General features: G+C 33.2%; 3 protein-coding genes and 2 long non-coding RNA genes across 5 annotated transcripts; 3 read left to right on the top strand and 2 right to left on the bottom strand.

The window, feature by feature from the left end:
- Positions 1–1,933: 1,933 nt before the first annotated feature.
- On the bottom strand, positions 1,934–5,081 carry LOC125844173 (uncharacterized). The gene is made up of 4 exons (XR_007444114.1): positions 4,791–5,081; positions 2,303–2,374; positions 2,097–2,237; positions 1,934–1,947 (listed from the first exon to the last, which is right to left on the bottom strand). It is a non-coding gene; the product is annotated as an uncharacterized LOC125844173 (long non-coding RNA).
- Positions 5,082–7,821: 2,740 nt separating this feature from the next.
- LOC125853460 (pectinesterase) lies at positions 7,822–9,763 on the top strand. Its single transcript, XM_049533151.1, has one exon. The coding sequence runs from the start codon at positions 7,940–7,942 to the stop codon at positions 9,740–9,742; it is 1,803 nt and encodes a 600-aa protein (XP_049389108.1). The 5' UTR covers positions 7,822–7,939; the 3' UTR covers positions 9,743–9,763.
- A 2,649-nt stretch (positions 9,764–12,412) lies between these two features.
- Positions 12,413–12,845, top strand: LOC125846329 (uncharacterized). The gene is made up of 2 exons (XR_007444353.1): positions 12,413–12,675; positions 12,719–12,845. It is a non-coding gene; the product is annotated as an uncharacterized LOC125846329 (long non-coding RNA).
- On the bottom strand, positions 12,622–15,957 carry LOC125846320 (uncharacterized). The gene is made up of 4 exons (XM_049525718.1): positions 15,565–15,957; positions 14,644–15,218; positions 13,306–13,821; positions 12,622–12,884 (listed from the first exon to the last, which is right to left on the bottom strand). The coding sequence occupies exons 1-4, from the start codon at positions 15,794–15,796 to the stop codon at positions 12,756–12,758; spliced, it is 1,452 nt and encodes a 483-aa protein (XP_049381675.1). The 5' UTR covers positions 15,797–15,957; the 3' UTR covers positions 12,622–12,755.
- A 7,078-nt stretch (positions 15,958–23,035) lies between these two features.
- LOC125842911 (acyl transferase 4) lies at positions 23,036–25,411 on the top strand. The gene is made up of 4 exons (XM_049522193.1): positions 23,036–23,083; positions 23,631–24,157; positions 24,261–24,726; positions 24,852–25,411. The coding sequence occupies exons 2-4, from the start codon at positions 23,702–23,704 to the stop codon at positions 25,364–25,366; spliced, it is 1,437 nt and encodes a 478-aa protein (XP_049378150.1). The 5' UTR covers positions 23,036–23,083; positions 23,631–23,701; the 3' UTR covers positions 25,367–25,411.
- The last annotated feature ends 210 nt before the right edge of the window (positions 25,412–25,621 follow it).

Here is a 25,621-nt window from a genome sequence, read left to right as displayed (position 1 = left end):
CCGCGCCCTGAGACCCCTCCCCTGCCTCGAGGCCCTCCCCCACCCCCCGCCTCGACTCCATTTTCAACACCTGCATAATAGGTAAGTGTTAGGGCCACTGCAATGTTTAACTACTGTATATGTTTTCATTAGGAAAGGTGCCACTGCAATGTTTAACTACTGTATATGTTTTCATTAAGAAAGGTGACGTAATCTGACAAGACTGAACAAGAAAAGGGTTTGGTGCTAGAATCTGAAACCATGTTTGTTTAAGTAGCTAGATATATAGACTAACCGCTCCTTATGAGTTATGCTCAGTTATCTGATTGGACTGATCATGTACATCTTATCTCATTACATATTCCAAAATTGCAAGTGTTCAGCACATTCTGAATGTGGAGTTTCTTCAAGTATTAATATGATAATAAACGTGTTCACAGTTTAATATTCATAAATAGTTAATGAATATTTTAATAGTTTTAGCAAAGATTATTGGTTTATCATGAACCCGCAAGCTATTAATTGTTGGATCCATCCGAGATAAGTCCCAAATCTTTGAACAAAAAAATATGTATGTTCAAATTTTGAGAATGAAATCAACTTTGTTAGATGATACTTTATTTTCTAAAATATTTTTCGGTGCAAATTAATTAACAAGCCCCGAAACAGATACCAATCGACACTAAGTAGAAATAAAACAAAAAGTATTCATTTTATTGTTCAACTTATGCAAAACATTAATGGTTCCAGAAGAGGATTGTTGAGTGTCACAAAGTGTGGATTTTGACTCATAAAAGTGTGACCCATTCAGCTGTTTAAGTTGACTTAGGTTTCTATATTAGGATATGATATGATCCAATACTCAAACTATCCTGATCATAGAAAATTAATTTTATACTCCCTTCGTCTATGGATCTATAGTTGTCTACTATACTAAGAAAAAGATGCCGTAAACATCGTGATGCGGTCATCATGCAAACTACTCACCATAACATGATCACAAGGAAAAAAATGTTAAATCATGGCAAAAACATATGCAGTAGAGGTCAGAAGGTAGTTTCTTACGATGATGTGGTCATCATGCAAGCTACTCCAAGCAACTGTAGTCGTTGCGCCTGTCCATCAATCAAATGCAGAGTGTCTAGGCCTATACTACTCGGCAACCTATACATCAAACAAGCTCCACATCAAACTGACGAATTACTGAGCTCATAAGTAAGTTTCAGTATGCTGAAAATTCTATCTGCAAAAAGGCGTGGTNTTTTTACCAATAATAAATTATGTGTTAAATTTTTATAGAAAAAATTGATTATTTATGATAATATATACTATTTTAAAAAAATATATATATTTTATTCTCTTTAATCCCATTTAAATAGAAGAAATCAAGAAAAAATGTTTTATTTTCTTACACTCACTACACTAATATTCACATTATTTTATTCTTTTAACTCCTTTTACACTTTCTTCTTTAAATTTTTGATAAGTTAGAGTAATATTCTATCAAAATATGAAATCAATAGTCGAAAAGTGTTGAGTGAATTGTAAATACTTTTTCTATTTCTTCTTAGATTTTCAAGCATTACAACAAGCATAGTAAAATGTGGGGTATACAAAATTATCAACTTGTTGAATCAAATTCTATGTTAACAATTCATATAATAATTGCCCGATTAAGAAATGTTTTTCAACGTTGAATTGAGAAAATCTTATCTAAAGCTAATAATTGTTAAAGAAATCGAATAAATCATTTATAAAAAAAAATATTAAGTATACTTTGCATTTAAAAATGTAAGTTTTTTTATAAAAAAAAAATTAATGCATATGAAGTTTATTTAAATTTTAGGCCTCTAGTTGAAATTTCGCTTTAGGCCTCCGATTGCGTTGAGCCGCCCCTGCATCAAACAAGCTCCACATCAAACTGACGAATTACTGAGCTCATAAGTTTCAGTATGCTGAAAATTCTATCTGCAAAAAGGCGTGGTTTTGTATTGAGAAGAGTCATATGCATTAAACCTATGGACTCTGCATCCCAGAGGATGGCAACTTAAGTTCACTCGAAATATGCATAAATATAGATCACCACGCATAGGAGTGAGTCAATTTTACTGAAGTACCTCCGTCGATCCGTCTTCATTATAAATAGAGCTATCTGGTTGCTTTGAAGACTCATCCTCAGTACAAATGACTGGAAATTCAGCTACTGGCATCAGTAAAACTCTATTTGCTTCAGAATTATACGACGATATTTTCCCAACCTACAAGCAGAAGGGAACATCAATTCACAATCAGAAGTACATAATATGATGGAGACAACTTATACCCGATAGGAGGAAACTTCAAGGGTCCAGGTTGATGATAACTCCAGCAGCCGGTATGCAATCACAAGACCTTCCTGCCAAATTAAAAAACTGTCTTTCTAAATACTAAAATTGTGGTCACCCAAATCAATACATCAACCACCACCCAATGTCCGGAGTTTTGGGTAGTGTAGATTGTCAGCTGCTTTGTGTGAGTCTCATTAGTCTAAAGTTAACAGCAGATATCAGTGCAACAGATGAAGGCTACAGATGCATTAAAAAACAAGAACAAATCTTGGGCAGGCCAGAAGTTCTAAGTATGGAAAAAATCATGTTGGGAGTGTCAATTCTGAAAGGACCCTACAATGCGCGATCTAAATTTATTTGAGACGCCAATGCAGACTCCGAACATCGAATGGAAAAAAAAATTTAGGTTGTTGATTTAGAGAGCAAAAGATAAATAAGAAATCCTACATTTCATCTCACTTCCTTAGTTTCCCTGAATTCTGATGAAACCAAGTTTAAGAACCCTACCAAAAGAAGTGTTTGAAGAGTTAAAACCTAAGCCTAAAACAGTACTTTTATAACTAAGTTCCAACTAAAAGCCCCAAAGAAAAGCTTTTGGTGAAAGAGCAGAAAAAAGGTCACTTTTTGGAGTGTTTAGAAGAAGACTTTTTCCTTGGGATGCATTTTCCTTTTACAGCCTTCAATTCCTCCTCTTCTTCTTCTTCTGTTGCTACTTCTCTTAGCCCTGCCTTTGAGCTCCTACATATTAAAGTACTGTAAATACACATTCAAATATTAAAGCCTGATGACAAGTCTGTCTATTCTTACTTTTCTTCAACTTAGACAGACCTTTTTCACCTAAAATAAGAAAGTTGAGACAAACTTTTACCAATGTAGTAACAAGTTTTTAAAACTATTCTACGAAAATGAATGACCTTACATTGACAAAATAGTAATCCATCAACTCCACTTTATGTGGACAATTACTATTTGCATAGTCATAGGACTTTTTATCTTTTCCTTGCCATTTTTCTTAATATAGTTTTAACTATTTTGAATTATTAATTAGTGTGACTGATATGTTATTTATGTCATTTCTAAATATATGATGATAACTGAGTATACTATACGTGGAGACTAATGATCCATCTGCAAGTGGCAGGAAGAGGGATAGCAGTGATCTTAGTTACAACTTCAGATACAAGAAACAATCTTTCACATTGCAAAACAGCTTATTAAATAAAAGGTTTATAAAACTGTGATAACTCGAAACTATCAAAAGTTGCTTAACTAACTTCTTCTACTCATTTGTTTAAAGATAATTTTTTTCCCTAACAAATTAAGAACAGTACTAAAATCATTTAAGAAGACAAAAAGCATGAATTCATGTTAACACTGAAAATAATAACCTAGAATGCCACTGGTCCACATCATAATTGTCCGATGATACTATGTCCGGAGAATTTTGATGTGTGGATGTTGAAAAAGCCTACTGTCTCTCTCAAAAGATTAAAAAGATTGCTGAATTTCAAAGTGATCTTTTCCCTGTCTCTCCATCCCTAAGCTTCCAACACTAGGGGTTCCTTTCTCTTGGTCGGCCTCCCTTGGAGTGGAAGGCTGCCGAGCATTATGGGACGTGGGAAAAATCTTCTTCTGTTTCTGATTACTCTGAAAAACGAAGCTTTGGTTGATGCAATCCTATGTGACCCACCTCTTTAGTACATGATGAACTTAATTTCTTTTCTGCAGCAAAGCTTCTTAGAAGAGTTGGAGAAGACGGTTGCACTGTTGGCCTTTGAAGATGTATCCAACTGCCCTATTGGAGAGCTTCTGGATGTATCCCAGCGGCTAAAGACCGCTAGTAGCTTCATGGTATGAAATGTTATTTTTTTATGATTAATCTTTGATTAAAAGCTTCCAAAGCCTTTTGTAGATGTTAATATGGGCAGCTTGGTGAAAAAGCCATGTATCCGCGCATAAAAGATTTATCGACTGCTAAACTGGAAGATCCTCCTGTTTGAAGGATAACCAAATCTTGACCAATTGCTTGAAGATGATGTATCGTTCGTCTTTCAAGACCTATAGTTACTTTCATTTTTAATCAAATTATGGATTCTTCGATTAATGTTGTGTTTGTTTATGATCAGAATGTACAGTGAACTTGTTTATCACAATAAACAAAGAATTCAACTTCCAAATATCACAATCTCGACCAAAAAACAAAAATGAAATCCCTCAGATCTTCACTTGATTTTATACAAATTGATTTGTACCCAGTATATTAAACATTAACCATTTTACCTATTTTATCCAAGAAAGAAAAACCCACCCCACAAAACACACCTACATTTTCCTTGCATACACAAATTTACGCAAGAAACCCCATAACCAACATACAAAAAAGTGAATCATCAAACCAGTAATCAAAAAAATACACAAAAACAAGATAAAACCCAGTACTCCAATTATTTTCCTACAGTAAAAAAAAAACAGAGAAAGACTCACAAGTTTGGAGGAATTAGAAATCGAGTTGCGAGCAGAGATAGCTGTATGATTCGAGATCTGTCTGATTATGGAAGCTCCAGCATTCAATTCTCTTATCTGATTATTCTCCAACCCCGATGAATTGCTTGTCTCTTTACCGCCGCACTCGAAACAGAGGAACACCTATTCTGGGTCGCCATCATATCCTCCTTGTAATGTAAAACGATCGAAAAATTAAATCCTTATCAACTCTTCTTCAAGAAAACGAAGAAGAAGCCGTTACTCTGTAATTCAAAGAGGGCGATTTGAATTTGATTTGATGTAGGTGTTCGTTAGGAGCGGATAAGGGTTGGGCTCACTAAATAAAATCACCAATAAGATGAAGACACGTAGGTAATGTGTATTGTGGGTTTAGTAATTTTCTTGTAAAGGAAATCTAGTAAAGTCAAATTATGAGTAAGCATTGAAATAACGTATTCGGTAAAATCTCACGAGTTAGCTACATTCAAAGAAGATGGTGTATACACATTGGGTAAAAAAATATGTCTAAAGTTTTGTGGGCATTTTGGTCATATTTTATTGTGAAATCTTTTAAGAAGGTAATTTTTGTTTTTAAAGTGAAAACTTATATTTGGCTATGATTTTTTTTAAATTCAACTCGAAGTTGTATTTCAAATTTGAAAACGAGTTATGGCATGTTTTCCAACTCACAATTTACTTTTATGAATTGTATTTAAGTACAATTCATGTATGATTTATATGAATATTAGTATTGTTTTAAATTCTTTTTGCAAAAAATATAACTAAGCACAACTATTTTTAACTCCTCCATAAATACTAACTAAAATAAAAAACATTTATAATCTACAGTCATACGTCTACTAAGACTATTAATTAATTTGAAATGAAGTTCGTTTTTTATCCATAGATTTTGTTTCAAAATTTTGAAATTATATTTGGAGATTATTTTGAATTAGTTTTTGTTTATTAAACTAGCCACATTTGAAAAAAAAAAAAGCTTTCTGAAGTTCATTCACAGAAAAATAAACTATATTTTCACGTCCAAACACAATAAAAAGAATGACATATTTTAAGGCCTTATCTCTAAGTATTGTATTTTTCTTGATTGACAAATATTTAATGAATTTTTTTTTTCATATTAGGTCTCACTTATTTGACAAAAAGTTCACAAATGTTTTCCTTCTATTTAAAAATTCATTTCTTAAAGATAGTTTTGAATAATTCATTTCAGTCCATTTACATAGATTATATAAATTGAAACATATGAAGTAACTAATATGTAATTGAAAAAAAAATTGGTACATGATGAAGTGGAAAGAAAAAAATGAATAAAGAAGAACTACCTCTTCAATAACTTTGTCACGATTCAGACTGTCGGATTGGCACCCCCACGATCCACAATTCTGTATTGAGTTTGCAAAAGAAAAATAAAAAAGAATCTGTTGTTAGTAGTGGTGGAGTTTCATTGCATAAAAAATAAGTGATGTTGGTAAGTGGATTGAGATGGAAATCAAAGGTGAATTATTAGATGATTTTTGGAATTTAAATTCAGTTCCATAGAATTGGGGTAGCTGGGTCTGTCCAATTTTTCATGATGATAGAAGATAGCAAAAACATGAACTCTATTTATTGAATCTACTCGAATTTACCTCCAAAGTCATTTAGAGAGCTCATTCAAGCTTGAGGCTTATTTGGAAAAATCCAATCACGCTCGCCTAAGACCCTATCTTTCACCTCATTCAACAATCATAATAGACTCTATAGCTGGATCACGCATGGTAAAAACACAACGGATATGAGGGAATAAGATGTTCCACTCATCAAAGTGTGATACGCAAAGCTTCTGCCTAGAAGTAAGCTACCCTCTTTGTCACTTTCAAATTAATTCCACGAAACTCTTATCCATTCTCCTTAAGAGACGTCGGGGAGCAAATCCAGCTAACATTGGGATTGGAGATAATTAGGCTCGAACTGATCACTTCATTTAATTATGTGTTGTGATTAAAGAAAACCAAGTGCACATTGCTAAAAGACGGTCAAGCTAAGAAGTAAAACACAAAAAATAGATCGTACATAACAAAATATAAGACATAACGACCTTTAAGCATAGGACAAACAAAAAGTTTATTTTTAAAGTTATATACATTGGTTGTGTAAATATTTTTCTACATAATTATCTTGTATTTTGACCTATTATAAAAGGTTGGTTACTACATTTTTTTAACAGGCTATATATGTCCTCCTATATTTGTCCCAACTATTGCTTGTATTTTATTTATTTTTTAACGTATAACATATTACTTTCCATTTAAGATATATATATAGTAGGGAGGGCCAAATAACACTAAATCTTAGTGCTAAAGACCAATGTGGAGGTTCGAGTCCACTAAAAGGCATAATATTGACGATCACAATGTAAGCTCTTGAAATAGAAATACACTTATGTTTACAAAATCTTATTGATCATCTCGTCTATCTAGTAAATGGAACGCCTATTTTAAAATCGTAAATAGAGAACTAATAATTTAGTATGTCGATTGCATTCTAGGCATGATAAAAGAGGGATGAGCATACTTATTAAAGAAAAAACAAGTGAATAAAGGGTACACATATTTGCACGACTACATTCTAAAATATAGTTGCCTCTATTTAAAAATTAATTTATTTTATTTTATCTAAATAGTAGTAAAATCTTTTCTATTTTTTACACAGAAAATCAATATTTAATTATCATTTTTTATATTCTACAGCTTACGTTAATATCAACGTACTATTAACTACCACTAGTTTTCTATTTTAACGCTATAATTAACATTGAAATCTCTGATAAGAACATTTATTCAAATTTAGTTACATTCAAAGCCACTCAAATAAGCATTTGAATTCTTGGTCATTCCATAATTTTAGATGGTTATATTTAGTATAACAGCGTTAATTTTTCCTACATGTTCGTGTTGCCATGCAAATTAAGGTTACTAATCTCTTTCCTAATTACTATAAAAAGCTCACCTTAACATCATAATTCAATCATCTATCTTCTCTAAGTTTATTAATAAAACATCTTTCCTTTTTTCCTTGTTACAATTCATTGATAGGAAAGAGGGAAAGAGTATTATCAAAACCAAAAAAAAAACAAAAAAAAGTTAAAAATGGTGGGGAAAATCGTGGTTTCGTTAGTATCTTTGATACTTCTAGTTGGTGTGATAGTTGGAGTTGTGGTTGTTGTGAACAAAAATGGTGATAGCAAAGAAGATGAAAGCACAAAAGTTCAAATGAAGAAAGTTCATGAGTTTTGTCAAGCTACTGAATTTAAAGATCAATGTGCTAAGTCACTTGAAAGTGTTGCTAAAAATGAGTCAGCTACAGTTCAGGATTACCTTATGGCTGCATTCCAAACCACACTTGATGAAGTGAAAAAGGGTTTGGATGAGGCTGGAAAGACTAATGTGGACAAAGAGGCTGATCCTTACAATCATATGGCTGTTGATGATTGCAAGCAGTTGCTGCAATCGGCTATCGAGGAGCTTGAAGGTGCACTCAGCTTGGTTGGTGAGACTGATGCTGAGTCAATCCATGAGTATACTCTTGATCTGTTGAATTGGATTGGAGGAGTTTACGCGTACCAAAGCATATGTCTTGATGCTATTGAAAAGCCAGAATATAAATCAGCAATTGAAAAAGGATTAGTGAATGCTACTCAGCTTACCAATAACGCTATCAGCATTGTAGCAAAGATGTCTGATGTGTTGAAATCATTCAACATTCAAATCCCGGAAGGTTTTCTGGATGGTAACAGCAACAGCTCTCCTCATCGTCGTTTGTTGGATGCAAACAAGGTTGATCAGGATGGTTACCCAACATGGTTCCCTGCTGCTGACCGTAAGCTATTGGAGAAAAGCTCCAAAGGAAAAGGAAAAGGAAAGGGAAAAGGCGGTGCTGCTCCAGGAGGAGGACCACCACTTCCCCCAGTAGGATCAGGACCATTAACTCCTCATGCAATTGTTGCCAAGGATGGAAGCGGCAAATTTAAGACTGTTCTCGAGGCTATCAAGGCTTACCCAGTAAACCATCAAGGCAGATACATTGTCTACGTCAAGGCTGGTGTTTACGATGAACAGGTCACTATTGACAAAAAGCAACCAAACGTTTTCATGTATGGTGATGGTGCAGGGAAAACCATCATTTCCTGTGACAAAAATTATGGAAAAATGAGAATCACCACCATGAATACTGCTACAGTCGGTGTTAACAGCGAGGGATTCATAGCTAAGGGAATTACATTCCGCAACACTGCTGGTCCAGATGGTGAACAAGCTGTTGCACTTAGAATCTCTGGAGACAGGGGAGCAGTATTCGACTGCAGCATAGAGGGAAACCAAGACACCTTGTACTATCAAACATTCCGTCAATTCTACCGCAACTGTGTAGTATCTGGTACCATTGATTTCATCTTTGGGATGGGATCAGCTGTGATCCAGAACAGTGAGATCATATTGAGGAGGCCTAGAGGCACTAGCAAGAACACCATCACAGCTGATGGAAGGGACGTAGAAGGCCAAATCACTGGGGTAGTACTTCAGAACTGCAAAATTGTAGCAGAACAATCACTCTTTGCAGATAGGTTCAAATACGAACACTACTTAACGCGCCCATGGAAGAAATTTTCCACCAACGTTTTCATGGAGAGTGAGATCGGTGACCTCATCAGGCCTGAGGGTTATCTGATTTGGGCATCCGACAAGCCAAATTTTTTTGAACAGACATGTGAAGTGTATGAATATGCAAACAGAGGACCTGGTGCTAACACTAACGGAAGGAGCAAACTCTTCAAGAAGTTCAAGGTTCTTAGCCCACAGGAAGCTACTAAATACACCGTTGGCACTTTCCTTCAAGCTAATGCATGGTTGCCTGGAACCAGTGCACCTTTCTACCTTGGTCTTGGCGGAAAATAGATCATCACAAACAAGCAAACATCATTTTACCTACTTCTCAACACCCCTATCTCTACATACCAATCAATATTCTTTCATTTTTTGTTGGAGAAGCTAGAGCATCCTTTTTTAAAAAAAAACAATAACTAGGAATAATACATACTTATGTTTTTTTGTGTATGTAACCAATTCTTTTATTAATAATAAAGTCAAATTCAAATTTCAATGTTATTTCTTCTTCTTATAGTATGTATTTTTTACGGGCAATTCAGGGAGATAATAGGACCTGCTATGCCCTTGCTTCTTGCCCCTTATTTCAAACTCAAGGAAAGCCTTGATCGATATGAGAAAGATGAGAATAAATAATATGGAAAAACTAAGTTCAAGATCGGGGAAATAACACAGTTGCATAGTTTAGGTATGTACTAACAATTTCACCATATATAGTTCAAAATGCAACTTTAGATCACAACTCTATAATTAAAGGGACTAACTCAAGTACCTCACCTCTCACCTCAACAGTTCACTAAAACTGTTCAAACACTTAACTATAATCAAATACTCTACTCTACAAAAAGTCCAAACAATTCTCACAAGTTCTCTTCAAGAAGTCAAACCCACTTCTTGTTACAAACCTAGGAATTATTACAGCTCAATAATAAACCTAAAACAAATCAACAAAGACTAATAACCCTACACTTTAATTGATCAGACTTCAACATTAAATAGTTCAGACTCGAACACAGCTCATGAACACTGTTCCAGTGTTGCTGTGACGAAACCTTGTAGTTTTGCTACAATGGCTATTGCTCTCAAGATGATGACTTTTGTGAATATGCAATAGGTGTCCCTCTGCCTTTGCTGGAAAATTCTCTCAATTTGTGACTTGCAAAAGTCCACCTTCTCTTCTTTGACTTTGTCCTTTTATAGAAGTGGATTAAGCCTCAGTAGAATCCTACTAGGAAAGAAATTAGTTTTTCCTAGAAAAATAGTCTTTTTCCTCATAGGATTTGTTTGTCTCTTTCCTTTTCCGCATAGAAGTCGTCTGCTATTTTTCGTCTCTTTATTTGACCTGGATTTCTGTTTAAAACACGTTTTCTTAATCCATTTATGTAGGTGCGAACTTTTCCCGCCTTTTTATTATATGTATGATACATGTGTGTGAACCTGGTTCATCATCAAAAGTTATTTTTAGAGCTTTGTCAGGTCATCAATAGCCCAAATATGAAATAGACAAAAATAGACATCTAACCTGAAGGGAAGTAAGCGAAAAAACAATAGGCCTAAAAGCAAGCTTGGAGTGCTAAGCTAGGAGGATGATCTATGGACTTGCTGACAAAACCTTAAGATAAGTCTTGGATCAGGGCATGTTTCAATAGCCTTTTGGAAGAGTAAAACATCCAGCATAATGGATACTGAGTTCAGGTAGGTTATAGCTTTGGAACGAGACAACTCGTCAGCATTGGTGCATGATTGACCATTTGGCTATCCAAGTTATGTAAAAGAACACATTTTACAGTTTTTTCTTGTCATATGAGGGCACATTTAAGTCCCAAACTTCCTGTCTGAAGCAAATCTTGCAAGTACAATAGAACTATCACTTCTTAAAGTGGAGCACCTTGCTATCATGAAACACCAGCTTTTGCCTTTCACACAGTATGGCTCTAGCCTCTAGGCTCTAAGGCATGTTAGTGCTCATATGTTTTTGTACTACTTCTGCTGACAAGAGCAGATTTCCTCATGAATGTTCCCAGAAGGAAACTGCAGGAGAGTAAATGCGTGGAAGCCATGAATCAGTCTACCTAAGTGCGAGGGAGTTGAGGCAATAAATGTCCATTGCTCATCCACTTCATCATTCATAGAAGGGTTGACGTTAGTATATTCTACATGCACTAGTTTAAGATATTGATTCCACATGCATAGCTCCATAATTCCATTCAAGATGGTAGCCTGAAAGTGGCTAGTTCTGCAGAAACATTACGAAATGCATTTGTTTACTTTACTTTATATCTGTCACAGGCAAAGAGTTCTTCTCATAGTAACCTTTGATTTCAAAAATACCATACAAGCATTTGATACTACACAGATATAACACAGTTTTTTCATCATGAAAGGAGTATCCGCATTACATATAAGGGCATGTTAGAATGACAGTACTGAAGGATTTTGAGCATGAATAACCTTAACTTGCAATAAAATCAGAAAGATTAAACCTGTGAGTGTGACTATTTGAAGTTCCATTAGCACTTACTACTGTCTTCCACCCTCTTCATCAATCACTTTCCATGAAATATTTTCAACCTACCACAAACATTTAAAAAATGTTAAGCACATATTTCTCTGTACCATTATGGGTTTGTGATGGTATATAGCATGGCCTCGAGTCCTTGACAAAAATTAAATTATCAAAAAGTACAATAAAGAAGTCAAGGAAATCTCTTCTTCAAATAGCCCACCACTTCCATAGAGTGATAAGTAGATAAAATGCAGCAGTTGAATCAAATTGGCATACTGCAGGAGGGGAGGATTGCTTCATGGCCAAAGAACAAACATAATCTACAACATGGTTTGGATTTGTTCCTTTTCTGATGCTTATAGAAACAGTATGCTCTTTTTAACAATAGACATCACAAGAAGAAGTACATAGATTTTACACTTCATGTTCATCCATAAAGTACAGAACTATCCGGTTCATTTCCAAGGTCATTGTGCTATAATTTTCATTCCACCAGAAGCAAATGCTATCAAGGGAAAGTCAACATCCAGAAAATCCATGAAAATAAAGCAAAAACAAAACAATTTTTTTTCTTCTGTTCCGGTCTCTTCTAAGTCAGGGAAATAAAGAAACAAGAGTTGCCCCCCGTCAAATGCAGATCTAGTATAGAAAGATGAAGCTTTGCACAAATCGTTGTTACAATGTTACAGTTACTTGGTGTAACATAATTTGGCTACAGGTACAATATTACAGTTACTTGGTGTAACATAATTTGTCTACAGTTACAATGTTGAATGGAATGGTAACATAATTTCAGTTTTACGAGGTAAGTAAAACATCAAAATCACTCAGAGTCCATTCTGCCACTTCATCTTTGTCGCTAACAAAAACTTCTGTTCCCACATCCAGAGATGTCCATATTCTTCTAGCAGGAGGTGTACCTGGATCCTGCAGCCAAAAACAGCAGGGATGGAATCATGCAGGTTGGTTGGGCCACTTGTTATTCAATCGCTAGTGTTTGTGCATTTGTGTCTCATTCAAACATGGATTTTGCACACATTTAATAAAGTTAAATGTTGAAGTGTGTGACCGTCTCATCTAAAAGCTAAAGTTGTTAGAGAGAACACACTTTTATTAGTTAATTATATTCTCAACACACCCCTCACGTGCAGACCTGATTGTTTTTCATGAGCCAAACACGTGGAGATTCTTTTTGATATGCGTTGCGTTGAGATTCGATTCCAAGACCTCTGCCTACTCTAATACCATGTTGAAGTGTGTGACCATCTCATTTAGAAGCTTAAGTTGTTACAGAGAACACACTTTTATTAGTTAATTTATATTATCAACAGTTAACAATCCCACTTACTTGATAGAAGTAAAGTCTGCTAGAAAGGCCACCGACGTCAAGCTCCCAGGTTCTTCCATCCCCAACCCAGCCGTCTCCTTGTTTGGTTGGATATCCATAGTCTGCCCATATTGGATGAGGCAGCAACTGAAGTAGCTCCTGTGCCTGGGGATTACTGTAAGGATCACATGTGCTATATGGCTTTTCCAAGTGCTCGGCATTCCCAGGTGCACAATAATAGTGATAAGCTGAGTAAGGGAAGTGAGAGGCGTTATTCCTGTAGATTTTGGTATTGTTTGGTGTGATGTGGAAAGGTGGGCAGTTGCCAATATTTGTGGGGCTGCACCAAGCTGCAGTTTCTGGATTAATAATCATTTCACTGTATCTGGTAACATCAGTGATAACATCTCCATCACATGGAGCACCATTGTTCTTCCAGCAACTGCCAATATCTATCAAGTAAAACTGACTCTTGGGTCCTCCTCCTACCTTGACATCCAAGGTCAATTTGACCTTAAAATTAGGTGACTCTGGCAGCTGAAAGAAAAATAATCGTGCTGTTATCGGGAATAGCATTAATAAAATATCTTTTTCGTCTTTGTATTTTCATTTGTGACAAATGGTTTAGAAATATTCTCATTACCCAGAGACCGGCATTCTTCAAAAGACATTTTAGTAGTATCCTCAGTTCTTTGCTAATACTCTGGATAAACTATTTGTATAACTAACACCCCCCTGCCTTCTACCCATCTTTTTATGGGTAAGTAGAGTTCCCCTGAATCATTATGAACTATTAGTACTGTCTAATGTACTCAAAACCATCTTAATAATCAACTTCCAAAAGTGACAGCAAGCAAGTGCGACCCCGGAAATGACATTAGCTTGTAAATGATAATAGGGGTTTAACTGCTGAATACCCCTCAGGTGTCTGGTGACCTACCACGGAGGTTTACAATTAAATAACCTGTTGTGCTCGAAATTTAGTGGTAAGATAAAGACATGATAAAATGATAATGGTGCCAAACAAACATTCAGGGCAGGCCTAATTTCTCTAATGTGGATATCATGTGGGTGACCTCTACTAATTCAACTTTTCCATCACTTATTTTTTCTCTTTGCTTTCTTAATCCACCTTTCATGCGGGCCATCGGAGTTGACATCACACCAAATTAATAGACAGTGTTTAAAGAATCATGATTAATAATCCTAATTGCAAATGGAACTTAAAAGGAACTTCATGCTCCATAACAATGATGCTAGTAAAGGCAAATACAACTTGGAAGATATTTACAAGGCCTTTTATACAATTTGAATGGAGAGAATAAACACAAATTTGAGTATAAAAAACAGTGAGCTTACAATTTTTAACATTCCTCTGGTAGCATAGTGGTAGCCTCCAGAGAACCCTTTAGTCGCATCAGCCCGAAGATACAACATCAGCCATGGATACAATTTGGATGTTCTGAGTTTGTGCTTAAACACCCAACCTCCTTTGCCAACTTTCTTCTCCCAAACTACCTCAAAAAAAGAACTACTACTACTACCAGCTGTAGAACCCAAATCATAAGTACCATTAAAACCTCCCATCATAGTTTCATCATCAGATAAATAAGTAGGCTGATGAAACAGTATAGGCTGATTCATACATCCCTTCCCAAAACATGGAAATCTTCCCGGCTTAAAAGGAGGCACTTTTTTCCCATTCTCTGGACAAAGACCAGATTTCGAGTCATAGTTTCCGTTCTTCAACATTATCATCCAAAATTGCCATGGCCTTGGGGTATCATCAACTTCACACAATGAACCTAGATATAATTCCTTCTCAGCAGCATACAAATCAGGATCATTCTTAGCCTTAGGACTCAGCCCAGGAAATGACTTCCCAACCCCAAGCTTATTATCAGACTCAGTTACCTTATGACTCAATGAACTCTCTGCACATCACACAACCATAACAAAAATAGCTCAAAAACCCAATAAATAGAAAAAACGGGTTATTGCTATTTATCAATTTTTGTACAACTATACAGCTGGTTTGGGGTTTCTAAATTTTAGGACAGAAGATAGATGGCAGAGTTTGAACCCACAACACTAGTGTGAAATGCATTTCCACATCCCCTTTCGACTAAGCTGTCAATCAATTTTAGTCGGGGTATATTTATTTAATTTTCTAATATAAATATCGAGTCTTTAAAAAGCTAATGGATTCATCCAAACCCGAATTCCCACCTAGCTCCAGATACAAGTAATCAGAAGGAAAAGGGGAAAATGAGATTTTACCAGAAAGATCAAAGCAATCAGCAGCTCTAGGGCTACCCATTCCAGGAACTTCTTCACCAACTTCATTACAGAAATTCCAAGCTTCTAAACCTACTCTGAGTCCATCTCTTCTCATTCCCGCATCTCCGACAGCAGATGAATAACCACTATCAGCTCCTTCACAACAAATTAGAAGTACTGTCCAATTCATCGTCAACAATACCAAGATAAATAATGGAAACAAAATTTCCATGTTGCATGGACAAAAGCAAGAAACTAGTAAGAAAACTTAAAGCCCACTGTTTATGCAACCAACCAAAAAAATAAAAAGTGCTCGTGTATTTTTAGTACAGTAGTGCTTTATTTAAAGGAATTTTTTTCACTTTTTTCCAGATTCCACAAATCACAATCTAACAATTTCAAAAATAACAAAAAAAATTATATTATTCATGAAAAGCTAAAAGTATAACTTCAATTTATATTTACAATTTTTATTTTTAATTTTCACAATAAAACATGATCAAACTGGTGAAAAATACAAAAAGAAAAGGTAGAGTGGGCGGGAGCCGAATAAATGAAAGGAAAGGAAAGCGCGTAATTTAACGTTTGGCAGCTGAGAATGATAGTGACACTGACCGGCGTCAATAGAGGGTCGGTTATAACTTTAATTTTGACGCTTGTTTGGCCAATTTTTTTTTTTACTAATAATAGAAATGCATTTTCGTTAAGTAATCAAAAAATAAATAAAAAGTGTTTTGGAATAATAGTGATTTTTATATTTATTTAAATTATTTGAAAAGTATATACAATATAAGTCTCACTAAATTAATACAGGTGAGATCATGAAATATTATTATTTTGTAAAAGTATTATTTAATTGATAAATTAATATTTATTAATTTAAAAAGTGTTTCGACACAACAAAATTTGTTCGGGAATGAAATCTTAGAGAATGTAAATGAACCCAATTGTAAAAATGTCATTCATGAACTTGAAGTCATGATTAATCATCTCGGTTACCACAATAAAATGGACTTTAATAACCTGTTCGATGAGTGAAAATCATACATATACAGTCTCATTAACATAATAGAATCATATTTCACTTAATTGTCTTAGATATATTTGTGCTTTTAAAGAATTATTAATTTATAATATTAATGAGATCGTAAATTTATAAAGAGGTCTTCTGAAAATATATTATCTTATTATCTTTATCGAAATGAGTGATTTTCTTCATTGGCCCAAATCACAACCGGAGAAAAATATTATCTGAAAAAAATTATTAATTAAGCAAATATTAATTTAATGAGGTTTTACTATATATGAAATTTCTGTTATTAGAGACTTTAATTTATTGTAATTTTATTTAATTAAAATGTCAAGCAATACTCCCTTTGTCCTCTTTTGTTTATCAATTATATTAAAGATAATTATTGAATTTTACTTGTTTAATTCGTAAAATCTATTAGGTTTCAAAGATGTGAATGGAAAATGAAGAGTTATGACTTTTACCAAGAATTGTGACTTTTATGAAAATTTGTGATTTTTTCATAAGATTGTGACTTTTTCGAAGGGTTGTGATCTTTTCGATAATGCATAATAGACACCTATTCACGCTATTTTTTGTTGTCTATAAATACAAAGATTTCTTCTCATTTAAAAAAAAAAACAATTTTCTATACTTTCTTCTTTTACCGCTAAATCTAGCAATCCACGTGTACTTTATTACCGTTGAGTGATTTGCTAACACCGTGAGTATAGGTACTGATACACCGGTGAGTAAGATCGTTCTATCCTTGGAGGATATATTCCATTAACCTCGGGTACGTGAAGGAAATAATTTTCTTAAGGACACATTATGCATTCAATGAGCTCGATTTTCTTCTTGAGAAAAATATTTTGTATATTATTTCTAATCTGTTTTTTATTCTATTTTTTTACTAGTTTTAATTTTCTAGTTTTGAAAATACTATTTAAACTTTGTTGTTTCTTATCAAGTTCTTCAAAATTATTGTTCTAAGTATTTTATGAATACAGATTGAACAACAAAACTTAGTGATAATTTATCATTTTGTGCTTATTTTATTCTTGTTATTGAATAGTGTTATTCATTTCACAATACTTTAATGATATAATTAATAAGAGTATTATAGTAACCTTATACTTTCATTTATTTTCTCTTAGAAAAATGTGTCAAAGTAATTTAACATGAATAAATAAAAATGGAGAGATGGAGTATGCTTATTACTATTTCCGTTCACTTTTAATTATTATAATTTTCTTTTTTAGAGTTAAATTATAAAAATTTTGACTATCATTTTACGATGTATTTTTTTCATCATATTGATATGCACAAAATTGCATTGTATAATACTTTTCGTATAGTTTTTATAGTACTTTTCTAAAAAATGAAAAATAACTTTACTATCCTTAGGGGAAATTATATATTTTCAGTTTATTACTTAAAACGGAAAATAATTTTCATTACGATCCAAACACAATAATTAATTTGATCAAACATCTTGACTAAAAAAAACAAAAAAAAAAAGTTAAGCTTCCTAAAAGCGTGGCCTAGTACTACTACATGTTTGTTTAATATATGTACTACTCCATATTAGATGCAATAAATAGATATTTAAATATATCAAATATATCGTTATTAACTTATTGGTAGTATTTTTATTTTATCTTTCAAAAAGTATATATATATATGACTTTTTTTGAAAAATTTATACCAAGCTTCATTCTATTCCAACTTGACTCATTTTGCCTAGTATCACTATCTTAATTTCTTTTATGTTGAAATTGAAAGTTTTTTTTTTTTGTTTTTAAGATGGAAAACGGGGCTTTTTCAAAAGTGGGATGTAATAAGAAGATTCAAATTATATTACTATATATAAATTGTTGACGTAAGAAATCTAAAGAGAATTGATTTATTAAGCTACTTATTAAAAGAAAATGTATTTCTTTATATAAGAGACTTACAAATTTATACATAAGAAATTTGAAAAAATCATTATCATATTATCTTTATTTGTTGTAAGTACTAGTTTATAGTAGTTAATCTATCTAAACCTTTTGATTTCATCTTAATAAGTAATATATTTTCTTCAACTATAATGCTTCCTTGTCTTATTTTACTTTTTAGTCGGCAAAAAAAATACCTTTTTTTATATTTAGTAAATTTTCCAACTTCAATACATGTAAGTTTAAGATAAAAAAAAATTAAAAAATTATACACATATTTTAAATTTAAAGTCATGAGATTAAAAGATCTGTTTTTATTTCCTAAACTTTATACTTGTCAAATTAACACACTTACATAAAAATGAGAGTATATAACCAACATGAGTTGTGGTTCAGTGGTGAGACTACTTCACCCTTAATCAGAGGATTCGGGTTTGAGCCCCTGGGTATGGAGAAAATCCTATTGAGAGCGTCACTCCTGAATGAGCCCTGCAATGTGCGATTCAAATTTAATTGAGGCTCTAATGTGGACTCCAAACACCCGAGTGGAAAAAAACAAACAAACAAGAGAGTATAAAAATAGGACAAGTCCGGTGATTGAGGAAACTGAAACAAGGTCCCTGTTTTTGCTTGTTATCCAACAACCTATGAAACTTTTACTCTCCTATGGAACAGACAATTTCCTCGTGAATCTTGTGTTTCCACCACTACTTTATTAAATAAGTAGTTGTTTTTAAAAATAATAATATTTTATCGATTAATATTAAACAATTTTGACAAATTTAATTTAATTAAATTTTAGTACGAATATCTACTTAGAAAAAAAAAAGGAAAGAAATTGGAGCAAAGTGGATGCTTTTAATTAGGAGTGTTCATGGTTTGGATAAAAATCGATCCAAACTGAAAAATTGAACTAAACTGATTAAATAAACCGATTTTGTTTGGGTTAGGTGTGATTTGATTTTAGATTTTTAAAAATTGATAGTATTAGGTTTGATATGATTTTGTTCGAAAAAAACGAAGAAATAACCGAACCGATAAATTATATATAAAAAATATTATTCTAATAAACAATTTTAAAGATCTTATATGCGTTTTCATAAAAAAATATTTATAATTTACTTATGAAAGTGAAAATGCCCAATGTGAGAATATTTATCTTATTGGTTTCATGTACGTGAGAGTCTATAACAATTCTTTATGAGATTAAAAATATTATTGTCTCTTCCTTCTAGAGCAAAATAATGAATTTTGAAGTTTTATTCATAGTAAATTCAATAATTGAAAGTGTAATGTTAGTCATTCTAACTATTTTTCGTTTTTAATGAATTGTTGTCACTTTTTTTCACGTTTTAAATGAATTGTTTCTTTTATTTTTATCTATGATTAATAAACGAATAACGAAATCAAACGAAACCGAAATTGATAATAACCAAACTGATAAATATATATTACATTTAATTTGATTTGATTTTGATAATTTTAAAACCGAATAAATTAATTTGATTTTAATTTTGACCAATAATCAATTTAAACCAATCCATAAACACCCTCACTTTTTATTAGTGTAACTAGTACCGACAGACTAGTGGGCAACCTTAAAGATATCATGGTGAATGAGAGCAGACAAAGATATCATCATCAGACAGGAATTTTCAGCACAAAAATCATTGTATTTAGTCATCTAAACCATTAACCACAAAATCCTTCCATTTCACTAGTGGAATGGTAAGGAATTATAAAAAAAAACAGGTCTATTACAAAAGAGTGAATCTAATTTTTTAGGGATAAGAGTCTGAAAAATACCCTAACTTTGGTCGAATTTGTTGTTGCGATATTAAACTTTCATGAGGACCTATTACCTCCTTAGACTATTTAATACCGTATTTTTTTACCCCCTGAACTATTTAATAGTGTATTTTAAAGGTATATATGTGTCGTGGACACATTACTATTTATAATTTTGTATTATTTTTTATGTCCACGTGGGCAAATATATATATGTTTAAAATACGGTATTAAATAGTCTAGGGAGGTAATGGTCCTCATGAAAGTTTAGTATCGCAACATCAAATTCGACCAAAGTTGGAGTATTTTTCAGACCCTTATCCCAATTTTTTAACATAAATTTGTTATATTTTAAAATTATACATTCAATTTTTTTAATAGCTCGGCCGTTATTATTTTATTGTTTATTAAAGCTAAATATAAATTTTACTTCTTTGAATTTAAGAAGTTATTGTTAAATTGGTTAGAGTTTAATTACATTTTATTACTAATTAAATAGATAAGTTAATTTTCTATCAAATTATTTTGTATCTAATATGTTTGCATAGTAACTAAAAGTAATTAGAAGTTTAGAATTAGAAATCAAGCTGCAACATTTTCACTATTCACATTTTGTTAGAATGTTGGCAAGATATTTCTTTGTACTCCCGAGTCTCAAAATGTTTGTCACAATTCACATGGACATATTTAAAACTCAAAGAACAAGAAATTATAAAAGTAATGATACAAATATGGAATAATGAGTAAGACAATGTTTAACTACCTACTAACTTTCTACTATAATTCATGTTATCATAGTCTCTCATCAGCGGCAGATCCAGAATTAGCCTCTCAAGGCTCTCATAGAAAGTCATGTATCGTTAAGCTGAAGTTGTGTCATATCATGTCTAATTACTTCTTCAGTTTACATTTACCTCTTATGAATCATCCATAGTAAACCTCTCATACCTCCGCACGGGATATACATCTTCTCTTCATATGTCCGAACCATCTCAGTCTTACTTCCACCATTTTATCCCCTACCAAGGTCACTCCTATACCTTAACTTAGTCTCAAATATCTTCATTTCTAATCTGATCTCCTTCCTAATCATTAACTTGATCTCTCAATTGCACAAGGCCATCCCACCTTAAAAGGGTAATAACGTCAAAGTCATTCCCAATGTTACCATTAGGTTATTAAGGCCGGCTTCAGTTCAACAATTTTTCTATTGAGGTTTTATTAGCTGCTTTTATTGCTACCACTAACATTTTCCAATGCTCATAATGTCACCCAAAAAAAGAAAGAAGGGGGGATGGACAGTAGACATTTATGTCAATTTCACTCCAAGTTGGTCAAAAAAGCTTCGCAATTTACTCTATCCGTCCAACAATAGTTGTTTATTATATTAAAAATAGTTGTGCAACAATACTTGTTCAATTTTAAAAATCAAGAAATAATTTAGCTATTGTGTCTATTTTACCCTTACTATTAAATACTGTTTATCATCTAACACATTTCTCAAAACATTAAATTTAATAAAGTCAAAAGATAATATAGTAACATTACACTTATTATTTATTATTTCTTAAAGAGTGTGTCGATCAATAGTGGACAAATATTGTTGGACAAAGGGAGTATTTGGAAATACTAACTGGTGTATTGTATAATCTGACAAATTTAATATCAGTCTATATTAAAAAATACATTACCATTTTTATTTATACTTTTAGCATATAAAAAAACATGTTTTTCTTTTCTTCATATTTTACCTTCAATATTAATTATTTATTCTTCAACTTATTTTTAATATCTAAATTAAACGTCAATAAATATAAATATTATGATAAATATTTATGTCAATTATCATTTTTTAAAGTAACTATAAAGTTTAAATTAGACGAGTAAAAGCGAACATTAGCAATAGGCAAACAAGTAAAATTTGTACTGAATTCTTTCCAAAATGCAGAATAAATTTGGACGATACGTCAAGGACGAATTTATGCCTGGTAATTAAGAAGGACTACATAAAAAAAAAAATAAATTAAAAACTCCATCCCAATTGGATTATTTTGGTTGCTCATGCATGTGATTTAACCAATAATGGCTTCCACAATATATATAAAATACAGATTCATGAATCTGACTTAAATAATTTTTCACTAGAATAAATTAAGTATTGATTCTGTAATTATGAATAAAACAATTTAATCAATTAATTAGTTGAATCATGAAGAATAATTTTTTTTTCTACCCAGTAAAAAAGTAGAGAATAATGTCTTAAACACTACCACTTACCATTTTTAAAATGGAGTAAATATACGAGAAAATGAACTTTTTCTGTTGGACTTAAATTTATTAATTAGAATGACAACATTAAGTAGTTATAACAATCGATTCTAAATTTAATATTTCTACATATTAATATATTTTCTTAACACAAATATACCATTTGGGTAAAAATTATTAAATGCAATCGAATTTGTGTCCGAACTTCTAACTCTACCATGGATTTTGATGTATATGTGGTTTTCGTATAGGTAAGTTATACATTTATAATAGATAGTCACCTAACTAGGAAAGAAACAAATATATATATACATGTAAAATAAGTGAGATAAGCTTTTATAATATTAGTGCTTCATTCCCCAATGTGAAGCCAAAGTTTCAGTTTCATGGACTTACAAGCCAAGCAAACTTTTGTGTTACTTCAACCAGCTATAAATCTGCCATTACCCTGTTATTGTGTTGGATAAAATAAAAATATAGAATATATCCTACTGTTAATTTGCTAACAATTGAGGTGAGGCTCCATTTTATTTTTGTTATAAATTTACATTTTTCTAAACTTTTATTTGTTTATGAAAAAAACACTATTTGGCTTGCCTATTTTCTATAATTCCAGGATTTCTCTGAATTTAAAAATGATCGTTTTGCAAGTTTTAATATCAAGGTTCATTTCCATTTTTCTGAATCTTTATTTGTTTTCGGGAAAATAGGATTTGACTCCGGATTCACACATTGTCTTAGTGGCTCAGTTGGTCTATTACTTGAATTTCCTTGTTGATGAAAGTTCGATTCCCACCTTGTAATTCCATCCCCTACTCCCATTTTTTAATAAGACTTCGGATTTCCCATTTCTATTAATTCTAGGATTTGTCTAAACTTGAAAGCCATTATTTTGTAACTGTTGAAGACTGAAAAAGTCTCACATTGATGATTAATGAAAATGAGTTATCTCCTTATATGAACTTGGATAATACTCTTCTCAAAAGCTAAATTTTGGGGTTGAGTTAGGCCCAAAGTCCATTTCTTTACGTAACTGTCCTTTATTTGTTCTCGAAGAACAGGATTTGATTCAGGATTGCCCTGCCAATTACCTATAGCAAGGCTCAATCCTGTCCGTAGTGAATCAGAAGCAATGGTGATGAACTTTCTGGTGACTACAAAGGGATCATCAGGAGGCAATTTCATAACACCATCAGGACAAACTCCAAATGGTGTGCTTGATCTGTCAGTCATAGACAGTTTAGCTGTTCTTCGATGCAATGCTCGTACACTACACGTCTTTAAAGGAGGAAACACTACTGTTATTCGAGACGCATTTGGAAAAGCTTTGGTTCCTTATTACCCGCTAGCAGGTCGTCTGAAATTCTCAGCACACAATAACCAGTTGCTTCAGATTGATTGTTCAGGTCAGGGAATTTGGTTTGTTGATGCCTCTGCTGATTGTACTCTCCTCGATGTCAACTACTTCGATGAAGCTTCAGCTTTAGATGACACTACTTTTAATAAACTTCTACCTCAACAAATTCATTCTTCTACTCCACTTCCTGTTGGTTATGACTCTTTCATTGACCCACTGGTGCTTGTGCAGGTAAACAACTAGCTATATATATATATTAGTGCACATATGTTCAGAGAGAACTAGGTGATAAAATAGTTAACGATACGATTGTCATTGTCATGATGATGTACAGGTAACTGAATTTAAGTGCGGTGGATATATTATGGGACTTACTTTCTGTCACAGTATATGTGATGGACTGGGTGCTGCACAGTTTCTAAAAGCAGTGGGTGAGTTCGCTAGGGGTGTTGAGAAACTGAGCGTTGCACCAGTGTGGTGCAGGGAGCTTCTCCTCCCACCTCCACAAAAAGGAGTTGCAGAAGACAACTCGTCGATGCCACCACCACTCACTATTCCAGTACCAGATCAGCGGCTGGAGCATGCTAGTTTCAACATTCCCCTGGATGAGATCAATCAGCTAAAACACCAAGTGATGCAAGAGTTAAAAATGGATCAAAATGTGTTTTGTTCCTCCTTTGAGATTATAGCTGCTACTTTGTGGAGGCACCGAACCCGAGCAATTTTGAATATAACAGATGACAAGAAGAATTCCTCCAACTCCTCGTCGAATACAAGCTTTATTGCTGCAGATGATGCAGGTCAGTAGCAGAGTTGCAACCATCAGAGGATGGCAAATTGACCCCCTCATCGGATGATTATACTCTATATACATACTCAATTTTGAATACTCTTAGTGAAATTCGTGATTTTGCCACTAATGCAGGTGATGAAGAAGTGAAACTTGTGTTCTTCGCTAATTGTCGACAACTAGTGCCGCTACCAGAAGGGTTCTACGGGAACTGTTTCTTCCCGGTGACTGTAACGGCTTCAAACAAAGTAGTGGCAGAAGCATCTCTTGCTGAGGTAGTGAAGCTGATCAAAGATGCCAAGGCAAACCTACCAGCAGAATTTTCACAATGGCTCAATAACAAGACTAACAAATCTACGAATGATGATCAATTCAACGATCCATTCGCACCAGGACCAGGAGTGGGCTACGACACATTGTTTATCTCGGAGTGGGGACGATTGGGTTTTAACGAGGTTGATTATGGATGGGGCAAACCTGTGCATGTTATACCAGTACAAGGGTCTGCTGTGATACCTGTAGGCATTGTTAGCAAACAGCCATTGCCTAAAAATGGCATTAGGCTCATGACTTGGTGCGTCCACAGCCACCATCTTCCTACATTTCTCAACATGATGAACAAGGATCATGATGATGCTCTAACTAATTAATGTCTCTCCTGCTATCAAAAAGTGTATTCATTAACTTGTGTGATTTCTGTTAATATATATATTTGTTGCCTGTGTGACTTCTGACATTTTTTACACATACAAATGTGTCAAATCTGTCCCCAATATAGCCCCTCCGTAGAGCAGCACAACCTAAACAACCCCAAATTTCTTGATAACAACAGATACTTTAATTGTTTTGTTCTAAGAAGTAAACAAAATACTAACTCATTGACTTCATCCTTGCTCCAAAGAAGC

This window comes from Solanum stenotomum, chromosome 1, assembly GCF_019186545.1.
Source record: "Solanum stenotomum isolate F172 chromosome 1, ASM1918654v1, whole genome shotgun sequence".
NCBI classification, from domain to species: domain Eukaryota; kingdom Viridiplantae; phylum Streptophyta; class Magnoliopsida; order Solanales; family Solanaceae; genus Solanum; species Solanum stenotomum.
This window is presented reverse-complemented; position numbering and strand designations above follow the sequence as displayed.